Source organism: Macroventuria anomochaeta (assembly GCF_010093625.1).
Source record: "Macroventuria anomochaeta strain CBS 525.71 unplaced genomic scaffold BU25scaffold_42, whole genome shotgun sequence".
In the NCBI taxonomy this organism is placed as follows: Eukaryota; Fungi; Ascomycota; class Dothideomycetes; order Pleosporales; family Didymellaceae; genus Macroventuria; species Macroventuria anomochaeta.
Genome location: NW_022985403.1, coordinates 135851 through 150264, shown reverse-complemented (window position 1 = coordinate 150264; position 14414 = coordinate 135851). Strand labels below are relative to the sequence as shown.

At 55.3% G+C, this 14414-nt stretch overlaps 6 protein-coding genes across 6 annotated transcripts; 3 read left to right on the top strand and 3 right to left on the bottom strand.

Annotated features, from left to right (window-relative positions):
• Window positions 1–460: 460 nt before the first annotated feature.
• BU25DRAFT_377155 (uncharacterized protein) lies at window positions 461–1204 on the bottom strand (the record flags this gene model as incomplete). Its single annotated transcript, XM_033704132.1, has 2 exons — window positions 461–747; window positions 804–1204. 2 exons carry the CDS (start codon window positions 1202–1204, stop codon window positions 600–602), a joined length of 549 nt encoding a protein of 182 aa, XP_033556937.1. The 3' UTR covers window positions 461–599.
• Window positions 1205–1497: 293 nt separating this feature from the next.
• BU25DRAFT_402008 (uncharacterized protein) lies at window positions 1498–2498 on the bottom strand. The gene is made up of 2 exons (XM_033705029.1): window positions 1900–2498; window positions 1498–1849 (listed from the first exon to the last, which is right to left on the bottom strand). Exons 1-2 carry the CDS (start codon window positions 2393–2395, stop codon window positions 1614–1616), a joined length of 732 nt encoding a protein of 243 aa, XP_033556936.1. The 5' UTR covers window positions 2396–2498; the 3' UTR covers window positions 1498–1613.
• A 36-nt stretch (window positions 2499–2534) lies between these two features.
• BU25DRAFT_414994 (uncharacterized protein) lies at window positions 2535–4547 on the top strand. Its single transcript, XM_033707430.1, has one exon. The coding sequence runs from the start codon at window positions 2690–2692 to the stop codon at window positions 4397–4399; it is 1710 nt and encodes a 569-aa protein (XP_033556935.1). The 5' UTR covers window positions 2535–2689; the 3' UTR covers window positions 4400–4547.
• A 296-nt stretch (window positions 4548–4843) lies between these two features.
• Window positions 4844–6526, top strand: BU25DRAFT_414993 (uncharacterized protein). The gene is made up of 2 exons (XM_033707429.1): window positions 4844–5535; window positions 5601–6526. The coding sequence occupies exons 1-2, from the start codon at window positions 5118–5120 to the stop codon at window positions 6149–6151; spliced, it is 969 nt and encodes a 322-aa protein (XP_033556934.1). The 5' UTR covers window positions 4844–5117; the 3' UTR covers window positions 6152–6526.
• A 204-nt stretch (window positions 6527–6730) lies between these two features.
• Window positions 6731–9460, top strand: BU25DRAFT_414990 (HCP-like protein). Its single transcript, XM_033707428.1, has 3 exons — window positions 6731–7962; window positions 8341–8405; window positions 9318–9460. Exons 1-3 carry the CDS (start codon window positions 6922–6924, stop codon window positions 9346–9348), a joined length of 1137 nt encoding a protein of 378 aa, XP_033556933.1. The 5' UTR covers window positions 6731–6921; the 3' UTR covers window positions 9349–9460.
• A 1449-nt stretch (window positions 9461–10909) lies between these two features.
• BU25DRAFT_377141 (uncharacterized protein) lies at window positions 10910–12942 on the bottom strand (the record flags this gene model as incomplete). Its single annotated transcript, XM_033704131.1, has 3 exons — window positions 10910–11416; window positions 11459–12032; window positions 12071–12942. Coding segments are annotated over 3 exons (1953 nt in total), but the record flags the coding sequence as incomplete, so codon positions are not given.
• Between the last annotated feature and the right edge of the window lie 1472 nt (window positions 12943–14414).

The window sequence follows — 14414 nt, the reverse complement described above, 5'->3', positions numbered from 1 at the left end:
TCGTATCCTGCGGTCAACGAGTTTCAGTTCGATGCCTATGGTATAAATCCTTAGGTTCAACCCTAACGACTAGTCCTTCAGGCTCGATCCTTCTTTCTTCTTCATTACTATCTTCATGTACATAACGATTGTCTTTGGGTTTAGGGCGTTTGAGATCGCTGAGACCACCAATCGCTTGGTTGTGGTAGGTCCGCATCTGGTTCACAAAGATTGGGCTTGGGTACATGTTTATCACGCTTCACAGTCGTACTTTTTGTAACTATCCATATCATTGTATAACGTTCATGCCGCTGCGGTCGTTCCCGCTTATCATAGGACATACCAACGTCGCTTCATAAGTTCTTGTCTCGAGTGGTGCTGCAATCTAGACGTGAGGTATGCATCCAGCCTCCGTCACTGAGATCACCAAGGATATGTATCGAGTCCTGTTGAGTGTCAACATGTTGTATAATTGCGCGTGCACCGGCAGGGTAAGATAGATCGAGTGCTTGGTCATTTGGTAGTATTATGTTCGTGGTTATGTTGAGCCGGAGGTGAGCTCTCTTGTGTAACACTCACTCGCTATCCCTTTTTCTCGCCCTGCGATCAGACCCAAACATCTAGTTCAGAGGACCACCGTTAGGGTAGCCACCCTGATCAACAGGGTTCGCAGGACCACCAGTCTGTCCCGCCGCGCCTCCAGCCTGAATATTTCCAGCCCTCTCCTGCTTGATAGCCTCTCTCGCTTCAGCCTGCTCAGCCTTCTTCCTGAAGAATAGTCAGCATGCCACTCCTATCATCCTCGTACAACCATGGAGACTCACCTGTCCAAATCACTTGTAAAGCTCGGCTCACTCCCACCCCCACCCATCCCCTTCCCGCCCTGTGCAACAGCGTCCGCCACCCTCCCCTCACCCGGCGCAGCCATCTGCTGCCCATCCAGCTCCTTATGCCTTCCTACATCCTCTTGGCTGAGTCCCTTCCTCTCTTCACCAGCTGGCGCGCCGTGCACGCCCGCGCCCTCCTCGAACTTGGCGTTGCGGTCGCCGGCGGCGTCGGAGGCTTGCTTCTGCGGGATGCGCTGGTCGACTGAGGCACTGTTGTCCGAGGCGTTGAAGCCTTGGGTGGCTTTCTCGGTGGGGTTTGCGGAGACTGGGTTGCCAGGGGTTTCGTAGGCTTGGTTTTGGGTTGGTTGGGAGGGGCCGGTTGGTGAAAGGGCGGACATTGTGGTAGTGTTGTGTGGGACAATGGTGCTCTGTGGGTGTCAAGAAGTGTGTTTGAGTTGAAGGTTTCTCGATTGATGCTAGGAGAAGTTTAATTGGGTTGTGGAAAGGTATGTTGTGGAAAAGTTGCGAAGTCGGTGGTCGATGAATGCCATGACGTAGGCGGGGCGGCGTCATTCACATCGCACCCCACGGCGCGTTCCTGGTCTCGTGCAAACGCGCTTGTGGCACGTTTATCATCAGGCTGAACCGCGTAATTTAGAACACGCAGTTGGGCGGAGACGGAGAAAGCTTTACTTTTGCATTTGCGTAAGATGCCGATGCCCCTTTAAGGCTGAACATACCTCCCTGATTGATAGAAATTCCGTCCTAACGCCTTCGCTATGCTGTGATGATCCAATGATGGGTATTTCATTCCGTTTCCATGACCACGTCCTCCGATTGCTGTCTCGACATCGCTGGTGTCCCGTTGCTCTCTGCGTTTGACTCCGCCGCCTTGATGGCCTTTTCGCGAGTCTTGCGATTCCATTCTTCGATCGAATCTGGCCCCCCTTCAATCTTCACTGGCTTGCTTTCTGATGGGATACCGAGCACTGTCCCCTGGAAGCGGGATTCGACGCCAGTTTTGCTGTGCTTCTTCATGAGTGCTTCAGGTTGCATTAGTGATGGTCTGCAGATAGATGCATACTCGACCTACTGTTCAGGTAGTCCTCCATCTCCAGCTGGTCAAGCTGCTCCGTAGGATTTGTGGCAACCGGCTTATAGGTGCCTGCTATCCGTCGAATCTCCTTGTTCTGCTCGCCCTGGACCCATTCTATGAACTCAGTCACGTCTGCTGTGTCCTCAGCATCGCGCCTGCGTTCTTCCATCTCTCGTGCGCCAGATTCGCCGTTGTATTCTTCCAGCGGCTTCCGCAGATACTCTTTCCAGAGTTCCTCGCCAGCGGTCATGGTCGGCACTAGCAGACCACAGTCCTGCATTGCCATGCGCACATCGGAAATGTCGGGTATCAGGTCGTTGTGATTTGAGTATGCGTTGTATGCGGTGCGCTCAGCAAGTAGTGTCAAATACCGCGCTGTGAGATCCACCACTGTGTCGACGGCAGAGGGTTTGCCATAGTGGAAGCCTGTCGCGCGCAGGACGTGGAGGACTGCGGGCCGCAGGAGGTTGAGGAACAGGTCGTTCTGGGACATGCTGGCGCGGTCACGTGGTTTGTATGGATGCAGAGGTCCAGTGGATGTCTGCGATTACCGAGGCAGCAGACAGCGCATCGTTGGGCGTGTGCGGGTGAGATGGTGCTCGTTGCCAACGTGAAGGCGCGTGGAGCTTGGACTTTCACAGTCGCGTCCGCCAAGACTAATCTCCGCATTCTATTGTCGTCAGTCGCACCTCCACCACACAACTGCTATTGAACAGTCGCCAGTGCGCATTTGCGCTCGACCACTGTCGCCCATGCCCGTGACTCGAGCTACCTCTCCGTCGACACGATGAAGCTCAAGCTCAAGAACCCCAACGCAGCTTCTAGCGACGCACCGGCAGCACCGCCTGCGCCGCCTGCGGCCGGAGACGCAGCACCCGCACCCGCCGCTGTGAAAATCGGTGGCTTCAAGCTCAAGTTGAAGCCAGCAACTCCTGCTGCGCCTGCAGCAGACGGTGATGCTTCCGCCGACGCGCCCAAGCAGAAGCGCAAGTACACCAAGAAGCCTAGGATCGACGAGAATGGAAACGCTGTTCTACCAGGCAAGCCGGGGCCAAAAAAGAGGGCTCGCGAGGATGGCGAAGATGGAGAGGTGCCAGTAGCGAAGCGCAAGCCGAAGCCAACGCTGAAGAGCCTGGAAAGACTAGACGAGAGCGACGATGAGGAGGACATGGAGCTTTCAGTGCCTGTGCAAAGAGTACCAAAGATGCCCCCAAACCGCCAGACGTCCCTCAAGCTATCCATAAAGCCCAAGCCTTCAGCCTCCGGTGCGCCTGCACCGTCACGCGGCACCACGCTACTGAAGGTCAAGGGTGCGGGGCGGCCTCCGATGAGACCACTAGGTGTAGGATACGACAGTGAAGCCGAGGAGGCAGAGGTCGATCCAGCAATAGAGGCACAGTTCGTCTTGCGAATGCTCCCAGGACCTGACTGCGACCTGTTACGCAAGTCTATCGAGGAGAAGACTATAGGGCGAAGTGCCATGCAAGGAGGACCAGGCGTATACTTCAGATTCTTCGACAAAGAGGGCAGGAAAGCTATGGTTACGATACAAGGCCGTCACTACGCTGCCTCCATGGTGGAGCTACCAAACATCATAGAATCGATGAAGAGCTGGAACAAGAAGGACTGGGTCAAGACTGCAGACGTCTGCCAGATGCTCCTCGTTCTGGGTAGAGTTCAGAACGAAGACGAGGCAAAGAAGTACCCACGACCAGGCTATGTCGAAGAAAACTCGCACCGCTATCCTCATGGTCTCACGCCGCCCATGCGCTGGGTTCGCAAGCGGCGCTTCCGACCGCGGAAGTCTTACCTCGACGTTGAACGAGCCGAAGCTGAGATGAATGCGTTATTAGAGGCTGACGACAACGCCGAGAACACAAAGTACGAACTTGTCGAGGAGGGGGCGGAGTCTTCGGAGGACGAGTCTGGGTCAGAAGACGACGAGGACGAAGAGATGATGAATGCACCCGCAGAGACTCCAGTCGAAGAAGTCGACGCTGCTGCCTTGGAAGAGATGCTGCAAGCTGGATTCATGGAAGACGACGATGTCGAGATACAAGCCGACGGCGAGGACATCGAGGCTCTGTTCGGCAACAGCGACGCCGTCGAAGGGCAAACTCCTGTCACTGCGCACGACGCGGCTATGCATGCACTTGCGCAGAATGGCAGCATTGTTGTCGAGCCCGAAACCGCCCCAACTACACCAGTCGCCGCCACATCAGCAGAGGACGACGATGACGACGACGATGACGACGATGACGATGACTCTGACATTGACGAGGCCGCTGCAGCTGAGCAACAGAGGAGGGAGCTGCTGGAGGCAGAGGTTGCTGAACTGGAGAAGGCCTGCCAGCAGAGTATCGAGTCGCGCGACAAGACAAACAACCCTCTCTTCAAACAGCGTATGAACAAGACGATCGAGAGACAGCAGCAAGATCTTCATATCAAGAAGAAACAGCTCAATGAGTTGAATGGCAACCTGGACGCGGACGACTAGGTCTGACTAGGCAAGGACCATAATCACACAACATTGCATTGCACAGGAGTACCGGCTATGGGCATTGGGACGGCGCAGATCATCTGTAAAAGCACCGAGGAGGGGTTCATCATACTCAGTTACCTGTTCATCCATCACTAGATACCAACTATGCATTTCAACTGCACCCTTGTCGCGAAGATGCTCGTTAGTGACATGATGTTGACGCTCATGATGCCGTGCGACAGGTTGCTTTCTTAGCCACAGAGGTACTCCTCTACTAACAAGCTGCCACTTTCAAGTGTACCTTCTCAGTCATCTGACTAATACCTTCTCAGTCATCTGACTAACACCTTCACCAGGTATCTGCGAGTACACGCCGAAGCGACGCCATGTCACGTGCTAGCAAAACTACGCTAAAATGGTCGGTAATCGCATCTATTGTCTCGCCCCACCACTTCTTTTCCCGCCCTCGTCACCGCTCGACTGCAGCAACCAAGACTTGCGCTCACGTAGTACTAACCTTTGCACAGTATATAACTGATCCTTAGGCACCTACAGTGAAACTATCGCAAACATGGCACCACCTGGACCCCCACCGTATACAATAGACCAGATCAATGCAATGAGCACGAAAGAAGAACGATTACGAGCGCGCGCAGAACTGAACAGTATGTGAAAGAGGAGGCTTACACGGGGAAAATATATTGACGGCATAAACCCAGGCTATATTGCGCGCATGAAGAAAGAGCAGCAGGATCGACTTGCCAGTTTCTCGAATGGTTACACCGCCCACACATCTCCTTACGATGGCGGCGCAGCAACAGCGTACAACAACCCCGCAAACAGCTACGCCCCTCGGGGTCGCGGAGCGTACAACAGCTCATATAGAGGAGGACCACAGCGTGGGGGTTACGCTTATGGAGGGCGGGGAGCTGCTTCCTACCATCCGTATCAGCGCCCACCGCCGCCACACGGCGCGACCAAATTCAAGAACCGAACCGTCGTGTTCAACAAGCCAGATGTGTCTGCTGAAGCTTCCGGTACCGAGAGCGCCTCGGCTCCCGGTTCAGCACGTTTGTCGAATGCTCATTCAAGACAGAACAGCCAACCACCTGCAGAACCGAAATCCCTTTGCGCAACATTCACATCCACAGGTAACCCACTACTTTGAGACACCCAGGTCCGTCCCCTTTTGCGATTGCGTCTAACTTCTGTGTAGGTCTCTGTACCCGTCATGGCTGTCCTCTTCTCCACGATCCGAACAAGCAAGCGCTCTGCAAGCGCTGGCTCTTCAAGAACGATTGCAACAGAGGCGACCACTGTTCTCTGTCCCACGACTCCACACCGCACAACGTCCCGACGTGTCTCCATTTCCAGGAGGGACGATGCACGAACGAGGACTGTCGCTTTGCGCACGTTCGCGTCAACCCAGCAGCTCAGATTTGCGATGCTTTTGGACGCTTAGGATATTGCGAGAAAGGTGCTGAATGCGCTGACCTGCACGCATACGAGTGCCCCGACTTTGCGAACAAAGGAGAGTGCATCAGAGGCGACAAATGCCAGCATCGGCACGTACATCGTGCATCTCGAATGCGAAAGCCAACCGGTCGCTCTTCACCAGAGGACCAATCCCGGGCAACTTCTCCAGAGGCCGAAACTACCACTGCCGGGGTACAAAACTGGAGTTCGGATCCGAACACAGACACTTCTCATGCACCTCATCTGTTCACAGAACAGGTCGACTACGTGCCTTTTGATGTCGAGGATTAGGTACCACGTTTCACGGCATACTCGACTTTAAAAACCTGTAGGCCCCCTCTCCCGAGCAGCACTACACTTTTACCTAACCCTTTCCTCGCGTCAAAGTTTCTGCAGTTTCGATTGCTTAACTTGGTAGGCTCTTTTGACTTGCTCATTGGACCGTTTTGACGTTCGAAGTTTCGATTCAGCGTTGCCACGACATGGTGCGTATTGCGATGATACCCCTCTAGCGCTTCACGACAGCGTGAGTTCCGTGATTCTTGGTAGTTTCCTAGTCTCTTGGTGTCAGTAGATAGCTGGGTCCGGGGTTGGACATTCTCATTCATCCAGAAAGAAAAGAAAAAGCATGTACAAACAGAACAATGGAAAAGAACATATATCTCACAACAAGTTCCGTGATCAACGACGTGACTACCATATCAGTGAAATAAATTCTGCATGCTCTTCCTCGCCTTGGTGGAACCAAAATAGACCGCGGCTGGTGGAGGCTCGGGCGGGCTGAGGCTGAGCTTGGCTGTCCTACAAGCAACTCACCTCCATCTGACATTACGCGGCGCAGCTTAGCCAAGCTCGATGCATCCTGCCACGGTTGCTGAGAAGCTGCGCCGATACAAGACTACTCTAAGAGTACAATAAGAATCCCCAGACATCTGGGACCGCAGTAAAATTGCAGTTGCAACCGCAATAACAGCACCCCTCACCTGACCCATATACCCCTTGAACGCGCCCGCTTGCGACGCGCCCGCTCGCGACGCGCCCAGCCCGATTGCTCAGCAACCATGCAACTCAAAGATCTCCTTAAGAAGAAAGATAAAATAAAAGATGAGGGCGCGTCAGGGACGCCTGAGAAGGGTCCGACACTGAGCCCTGATGTACCGGAATTCCAGTTCTTTCGCACCACGACCAGCACCCACGAGGCTATCGAACCACCCTCATTCCCCGGCGACCCTACGCGCTCTGAAGCACCCCTCTTAAGCCCCAAAGACACAAGAGGGTTTGGCAGGTTCAGACGGCACTCGAATGTCAGCAGCACAGGTTCGCAAGAGAGCAATGGAAGGGCTAGTGAGGATGGGACAGGGAGGCCAAGAAGTGGCACATTGAGCGAGCGGTTGCATTTCGGGCGAAACAAGAGTGCAAGTAGTGTCAACGTGCCGGACAACCTGCCAGACGTGGGAGGTGCAGTGGTAGCACGCAACGAGGAAGATGAAGCGAAATGGGAGAAGAGAGCTACGGTGCTGGTTCAAGGAGGACCACTCGGGCAGAGCGCGCCGCCGACACCCACGATCGAGATAAACGATGTGATGGCGAACATGGGCATGGCGCCTGCTGGGAGATCGGGCGTGCAGAGACAGCCCAGCACTAGCGCGCTGGCGGACGAGGAGAATATCCAGAAGGCGATCAGGTTGCATGAGAATGGTAATCTTGAGGCGAGTACGGCGCTGTTTGGGAGATTGGCGGATCCGAGCGGTGCGAACAATGCTCTCGCTCAGGTCTTGTATGGGCTTGCGCTACGACATGCTTGGGGCATTGATGCGAATCAAGAGCAAGCAGTGCACTATCTGTCACTTGCGGCATCCAACAGCGCTGAAGTTGAGAAACTTGCGCTTGGTGCTGGCATGAAGAAAGGCGGTGCTGCGAAGGGCGAGCTGGTGCTTGCTATGTACGAGTTGGCGAACTGCTTTCGCAATGGCTGGGGTATCAAGAAAGATCCGGCTGCGGCAAAGCAGTACTACGAGACGGCTGCCAATCTAGGGGACGCAGATGCGATGAACGAGGTTGCCTGGTGCTATACCGAAGGGTTTGGCACGAAGAAGGACAAGGTACGTCAGTCCTCAACTTCAGCCTCCAAACCTCACCCCGTAACTTTTCCCTGGCTCTCCTTCGTCGCTATGTTGGGTATCTACGGGGGGTCTGTATTCAGAGGCCTACGCATTCAAGCCACCGATCATGTGTCGCCAGTGTAAGCTTCTGCACAGCGGCAACGCGAACGGTGAGCTTGGAAGACTGCTCACTTTCGCTCCCGTTATCCATCATCGATGTCTCAGAACCCTCCGCATGATAGTTTTCTCACCTTCCGCCTCACTGTTTGGGCAGCAGTTCTCTTGGGATCTTGTGCATCTCACTCACGGCATCTCACTTGTGTTCGGCTACTGCGGGAACGAAGAATATTGGTTGCTAACAGCGCCTCGTGCCTGCAGTTCAAAGCGGCTCAGTTCCTGCGCCTCGCGGAATCGAAAGGAAACAAGACGTTAGGGAATACTTGGTAAGTACCAACATCTCTTCGTTCAGCATGCATCGGTTCGAGTTACCAGATGATTACCCGGCACGGATGTTACCTGCCTGTCATTCCCTTCCAGGACATCCCGCATCACAAACCGCCAGAAGTAACACTCCATCCGCGCCAACCGTCACCATCAACATCAACATACCAAGATCCTCGGATCAAGCAGAAAGTCCACCACCCACCCACGCGGTCCATATCACTAGCCACGACATACCAGAACGTACCCCGTTTCGCCGCTCATGCGCCAAGCCCGCTCCATTGGCTCTCAGTGCCCCATTTCAACATCTTACAGCATCCCCAACGACGCATCGCTCGCTTAGCAGCTGCTAGGTACGGCCCTCACCCTCCCTCCCGCAAATGTCACTTGCAGCACCCCACCAACCGCAGCGCATCGTCGCGTGCCGTGTCCGCTGCCAGACCCCATCGGGAGCGTCGGGTGTATGGCTGCGCCTGGCGGGATGGATTGAGTGCCATATGCGGTTGGGCTGCATACACGTGGCATGCTGTCGCTGGTGGGGGAGGGCTGAGGGTGTGGAACTGCTTTGGTGAGCCGATGACGGAGGAGAGCGAGGGTGTCAGATGGGGCGGGCTGGATAAGGCCTTCAATCATCAACGATGGGTGTTATTGTTCGATCAGACTGGTTGATCGGTGTATGCGACTGCTCCTAGATATGGAGATGGCACGGCCACACCGAGCCGCGACGCCCGCCCGGACTGAGTGAAGCTGTCTAATTGACCTCAACTCAGCCGAGAGCTTCGCATAGCTGTCGCCGCTCACTGGACCGAGCTGCGAACTCAACTGGACTGGACCGCACCGGACCGCGCAGGGCCGACGCGATACCCGTGAACGAGTGAACGTACCTGCTTAAGCACGTGCTGACCGATTCACAGGATCTGGAAGCCAAAGTACGATCCCAAGTAGTGTTTTTGAGATAGCACGACGAGGAGAGACCCCACCAGCAAACAACTGAGTGTTGGTTACCGCTACTTCTGAGGGTTGCACATCAATAACATTCATGAATTCAAGATCTGGCGATCAATTCTTCTCGAGAATATGCTGTGCACCGGACCTGTCAAGCCGCATTAGGCCTCTGTGCACTCGTCGTGATGCCGGAAGTGGTCATCTGGCGCTCGATAGACCGATGTTGAGGCGTGAGTATACGCAAGTAGCACAGCAACGAATTTCGTAACACCAACACATGCACACAGGCGATCAGCGCTTTGGTACCCCTACTACTGTCGGCCGTATGGAAGCGTGCAACCGCGCATCTGGAGAGTGTACATGTTGCCTATCATCTTGATAACTTGCCTGAGCTCCCGCTGCCTCCCGTGACTGCTGATCCTGCCATGGTCACGCCGGATGCTCATGCATTCCAATCGAAAATGTCACAAACGTGCCCAATGAGAGAGCCGTGTCCGCGTAATGTGCACCTGGTTTTTCCGCATTAGCCTCTTCACCTGTTTCACTACGCACTCACATAGCCTACCACAGCCATGAGGAAGAGGGGGGGGGGTCTATATTTGCTAACTATTCTCGCTAGCGCTGGTCCAGAGAGTTAGGAGAGGTGTGTGGCGCAGTGTGGTGACGGTCTTGGTTGTACGAGAATCTTGTTTGTGAGTCAATGAGGATTTGCGGAAATCGCTGGGTTTGCTGGATTTCTGCTGCGAGGTACGGCGGTGTCGGGTGCGGTATCGAAGGTGGTCGCTCGCTGTGTGCGCGACGAGTGGGGGGAAGAGTCACAATGCAAGTGGTGGACGTGGTGTAGGTGGATGGAAGTCGAACAGTATCGTCCGACCTCAAAAGCAGAAAGTGTAGATTGTCCAGAACCTCCTCCAACACTAGCTAATAAATATAAATCGCAAGAAATATCAATCTGTCACTGGTGCGGTGATGCCATCATCTTCAGCCGTAATTCATATACAGTGTCGTAGCGCGTACATCGTCTCCATCTCCAACCTCATGCTCGATTCGTGATCGTGATATCCAATCAGTTTCCCTCGCTCTCATCTCATCATATAGACATAAGAAAAGCCACGGAAAGGACACGCTCGCTCGCTACGCTCTGCTATAAACACTAACCCAACAAAGCCAAAAAAAAAACAAAACCAAAGGTGTTTGTGAAATAGGAAATATGTGTAAAGCAGCAAATAAAAGTCAAATAAATGGTAGCCGTGGTAGCCATCACGGCACGCCCAAAAGCAAAGTGCAAAGGTGCAACCGCCATGTATGCTCAGCGATGTAATCGAAATGGTTTCGACGTTGCCGTCCCAGATGTAGAAAATTGGCCAGGCAGATGGCGAGAAGAAGAAGGCGGCGGAAGCCGACAATGCAAGTTGTCTCAAAGGGAAGCCCAGACGGAAGGCGGGAAGAAGGGAAGCGCTATGCTAGAACGAATTGATGCAAAGAGGTCACGACAGGGTGTCGGACGTAAGGAAAGGTGTTGTTGGTTGTTGGTGGTTGGTGGTGGGGTGGTACTTCATCCCTCGGCCTTGAAGCCGTCGGAGGTGCTAGGCCTTGACATGGCGGTGGACTCCTCGACGATGCGCTTGAACTCGTGGACGACCTCGGGTGAGATCTTGTCCCAGAGCAAGCTGCGAGTGTAGACCTCGGCAGCGGACTCGCCCTTGTTCTGCTCGCGCATAGCGGCAAGGGTGGCGGCGAGGTTGCGGCGGTGCGATGGCTGAGAGGGCGAAAGCGGGTCACTGAGGTCGTCGCTGCCGATGCTGTAGCGAGGGCGGGTGAAGTCGAGGGAAGTCATGCTGCTGTACTGGGCGGGTGTGATGGAGAAGAGCTGCTCGTTCTCCTGCTCCTTGGTGGGAGCAGCGAGCTGAGAGTGCAGTTGATCGAGACGAGAACCAGAGATGCCGGTGTGGTCAGAACCGGACATGGTAGCCTTGGGCCAAGCCATGCCGGATGGAGTGGGCTCCAAACCAGTGACGGTGTTGGCAATAAGACCCTGCTCGGTGAAAGCAGAAGAGACACCAGCATCCTTGAGGATGCTGTCGAGAACGTCTGCAGAAGCAGCGCGAACCTCGTCAGGCATGCGAGGCATAGGCGGTGCGGCGCCGGAGCCAGACTTGCTTGCGACGAAAGCACCACACAGCAGCAGCATGAGCAGAAGACCAGATGCGACAGGCTCCTTCTCTTCCTTGACACGGGTCACGATGGCCATGGGCTGTTCCTGAGGAGTCTGCTCATCGGAGGCGAAGTCGTTGACGAAGATGTAGTTGTCCCACTCGTTGCCGCCCATGTGAAGGTTGTCCATCTCGGAAGCGAAGTCGGTGAAGGTGGTGCTGGGTGCGACGGTCATGTTGCCAGGGCTGTTCTCGAGACGCTCGGTAAGAACGGCGACCTTCTTACGAAGCTCACCGGTCTCAAGGGTGTGGCTGCGGACGAGCTCTTCCTTGTCGAACTGCAACTGGTTGATCATGTGATGCATGTCCATAGACTCGCGATGCCAGTTCTCCTTCTCAACAACGAGCTGGTCGTACTCAACACGCATGGCAGCAAACTCTTCTTGCATGCCGCACATCTTCTCGATCCAACCCTTCTTTTCTTCCTCGAGCTCTTCAGTGTGCTTCTTCTTGCGTTGTCGAGAGTCAAGACTGCGATACGTTAGCTGATGAACAATGGAAGCAGAGACCAAATCATGGATTGGGCCAAGCGAGGAACGCTGAACCGAATTCCAAAGAGAGGTACGTACGCGGCCTGTCTGTTGCGGAGAAGTCGTTTCTGTTGCTTGAGCTCTTTCATCTCGTCCTCGTTGGTGCAGCTAGAGATGAGCTGATCGATGTTGAACAAGTTGCGTTCGGCGGGGATGTCGAAGCGGGCGTTCTTCTTCCTGATACCACCGTCGCGACGAGGAGAGAAACCGCGGGGAGGAGGCGTGTTGGGCCTCATGCGCTTGGGCCCGGGCCGTGAGTCCATCTCATTCTGGTTGAAGGCCATCCAGTCCGCGTGGGTGTGCGGCGACATGGGCTGCTCAGCAGCAGCGTTGGAAAAGACAGTGCTGGGTCTGACATTTGCGTGCACGGGGAGTCCATGGAACATCTGCTGCTGGGGCTCAGGAACGAAGGCTGACTGGACACCAAAGTCACCAGGACCAAAGGGATTTGAAGGCTTGGGTGCTGTCGGGGTGCGGATGCCAGAGTTGTCCATAGGCCACGACTGCTGGCCGTAGGTTGCAGCTTGGTTAGGAGGAAGACGAGCGAAGGGGTTGTTGCTCTGCTCGGTGAAGAAGGGGTTGTTGACGTTTGAGTTAACAACCGAACTTGTGGCAGTGCGGTCGACAAACTGGTTCTGTGAGAAATCCTCCCAGATGGAGCCATCGGGCGAGAAGATGCCCTGGGTGGAGGTGGTTGGCGACATCAAGGTGGGTGTGTCGAGGATGCCGGCGTCCAGTGTCTGTTGGTCGTCGAAAGAGAAGGCGTTGGGTTTCCGGTCGTTGCTGGATAGCGTCGACGAGGGTCTGTGAAAATCCATGTGATTTTGGTTGTTAGTGTTGGAAAAGTCCATGGCGTGGGCGGTGCTGGAGTCTTGTAGCAAAGTACCGGTGTGGCCCGGACTGGCGGTGTGGATTGCTCTTTTGGGTAATCTCAATGGCAGGGCCCTGGCAGAAGCGCGTTTTCCCAGTGCTTTCGATTGCACGGGCACGGACGAGCACTGACAAGCAACGGCGGCCTTGCGCGTTCCCCAAAAAAAAAAAGCGAGCGATGTGAAGCTGCGCGTCGGCAGGGTGAGGGCTGCCAGGAAAGATGGTGGTATGAGTGAGGGTGCTAGAGTACGGGTGGGGAAGGCAGGCTAGTTATCGCAGACGGCGGGGTGTGCGCCCGAAGCAGAAACCTTGGACGAGCTAGGCCCTCTTCTCTGGGTGCTAAGCAGTGCTGGGGGGGAGCAGGAGAGTGACTTCCGTGGGATGCACGCGAAACACGGGCTGGCGCTCCCATTCGGCGCCCCAAGCAGCGTCGGGTAGGCTTGCATCACCGCACGAATCTACCCAGAAACGAGTGGCTGCCGTCGACTGCGGTGCAGGTGGCAGCCAGCCAGCGCCAGCACTGTGCCATTCACGGCGCGCACCTTCTCGCTCCCGTTTGCCCTGCTGCCCCTGCGCGTGCCATTTTGCGTGGTGAACAGACGGCCGGGCAGTCAATACTCTGCCCGCCTGTTTGTCGCGCGCGCTGGATTCACGGAGAGGTCGAGCTCGCGTCACAGCTCATGGCCGCCATGAGCGCTGATTGCACGTCAGGCCAGGGCTGTCACTGTCCGCGCAATACTTTGGTACGACAGGCCCCGTACCACTGTAATCGATACGCTTGGTCGACTTGCGGGCCGGCCCTTCAACAAGATTCCCCCGTCACCACCACCGTGATTCGCCAGAGCGCTGCTTGGAAGCCAACCTTGGCCGGCCGTAAGCTCAGTAGCAGTGAAAAATCTGCCAGATGCAGACAAGACTGAGTCAAGGCGATGCGCGTTTCCAAACTGCGCGATTGCTGCTCTCCCGTCGTGGGCGCGGGCGATATGTAGACGTGACTTGCAGTGGTGGGCTCTGTGTAATCATGAGTCCAGAGCATGAGATGCAATACGGGCTGCCTTTCTCCGAGGGACCCTTCCTTTACCCATCAAATCAACCACAGCCAAATCGTCACATCAGCCGATGCACTTCCAACTTCCCACTTTCCGTCCAACTGCTTGTTCTCGCCATGCTGCGCGAAGGGCTCACCTTGCTCGCACTCGTCCAGCCCTGGTCAACGGTGTCATCATCCCTTTGGCCAGGCGCGCACTAGTCATCTCACCGCCCGGCATCTGCAGCGACTGTCCCTGTCTATTCTGGGAAAGCAGACATCCATTCCTGTGTTTCTGTGTTCGCGCTCGTTATCGTGCTGAGGCGCACCAGCGCCCGTTGGTTTGCCTTGCCGACCTTGGATAATCCGTCACGCTGGGCCTTGTCTGCTTGGAGCCTTTCGAGGAAAACACTGCATGCCGTTCTG

Bases quoted from the DNA above. Each gene is read 5' to 3' on its own strand.
- BU25DRAFT_414994 (XM_033707430.1), top strand. From the start codon at position 2,690: ATGAAGCTCAAGCTCAAGAACCCCAACGCAGCTTCTAGCGACGCACCG.
- BU25DRAFT_414990 (XM_033707428.1), top strand. From the start codon at position 6,922: ATGCAACTCAAAGATCTCCTTAAGAAGAAAGATAAAATAAAAGATGAG. The intron at 7,963-8,340 runs GTACGTCAGTCC...TCGTGCCTGCAG, and splicing joins TTGGCACGAAGAAGGACAAG to TTCAAAGCGGCTCAGTTCCT. The intron at 8,406-9,317 runs GTAAGTACCAAC...ACCGATTCACAG, and splicing joins AAGACGTTAGGGAATACTTG to GATCTGGAAGCCAAAGTACG.
- BU25DRAFT_414993 (XM_033707429.1), top strand. From the start codon at position 5,118: ATGAAGAAAGAGCAGCAGGATCGACTTGCCAGTTTCTCGAATGGTTAC. The intron at 5,536-5,600 runs GTAACCCACTAC...ACTTCTGTGTAG, and splicing joins CGCAACATTCACATCCACAG to GTCTCTGTACCCGTCATGGC.
- BU25DRAFT_402008 (XM_033705029.1), bottom strand. From the start codon at position 2,395: ATGTCCCAGAACGACCTGTTCCTCAACCTCCTGCGGCCCGCAGTCCTC. The intron at 1,850-1,899 runs GTAGGTCGAGTA...TGCAACCTGAAG, and splicing joins GATGGAGGACTACCTGAACA to CACTCATGAAGAAGCACAGC.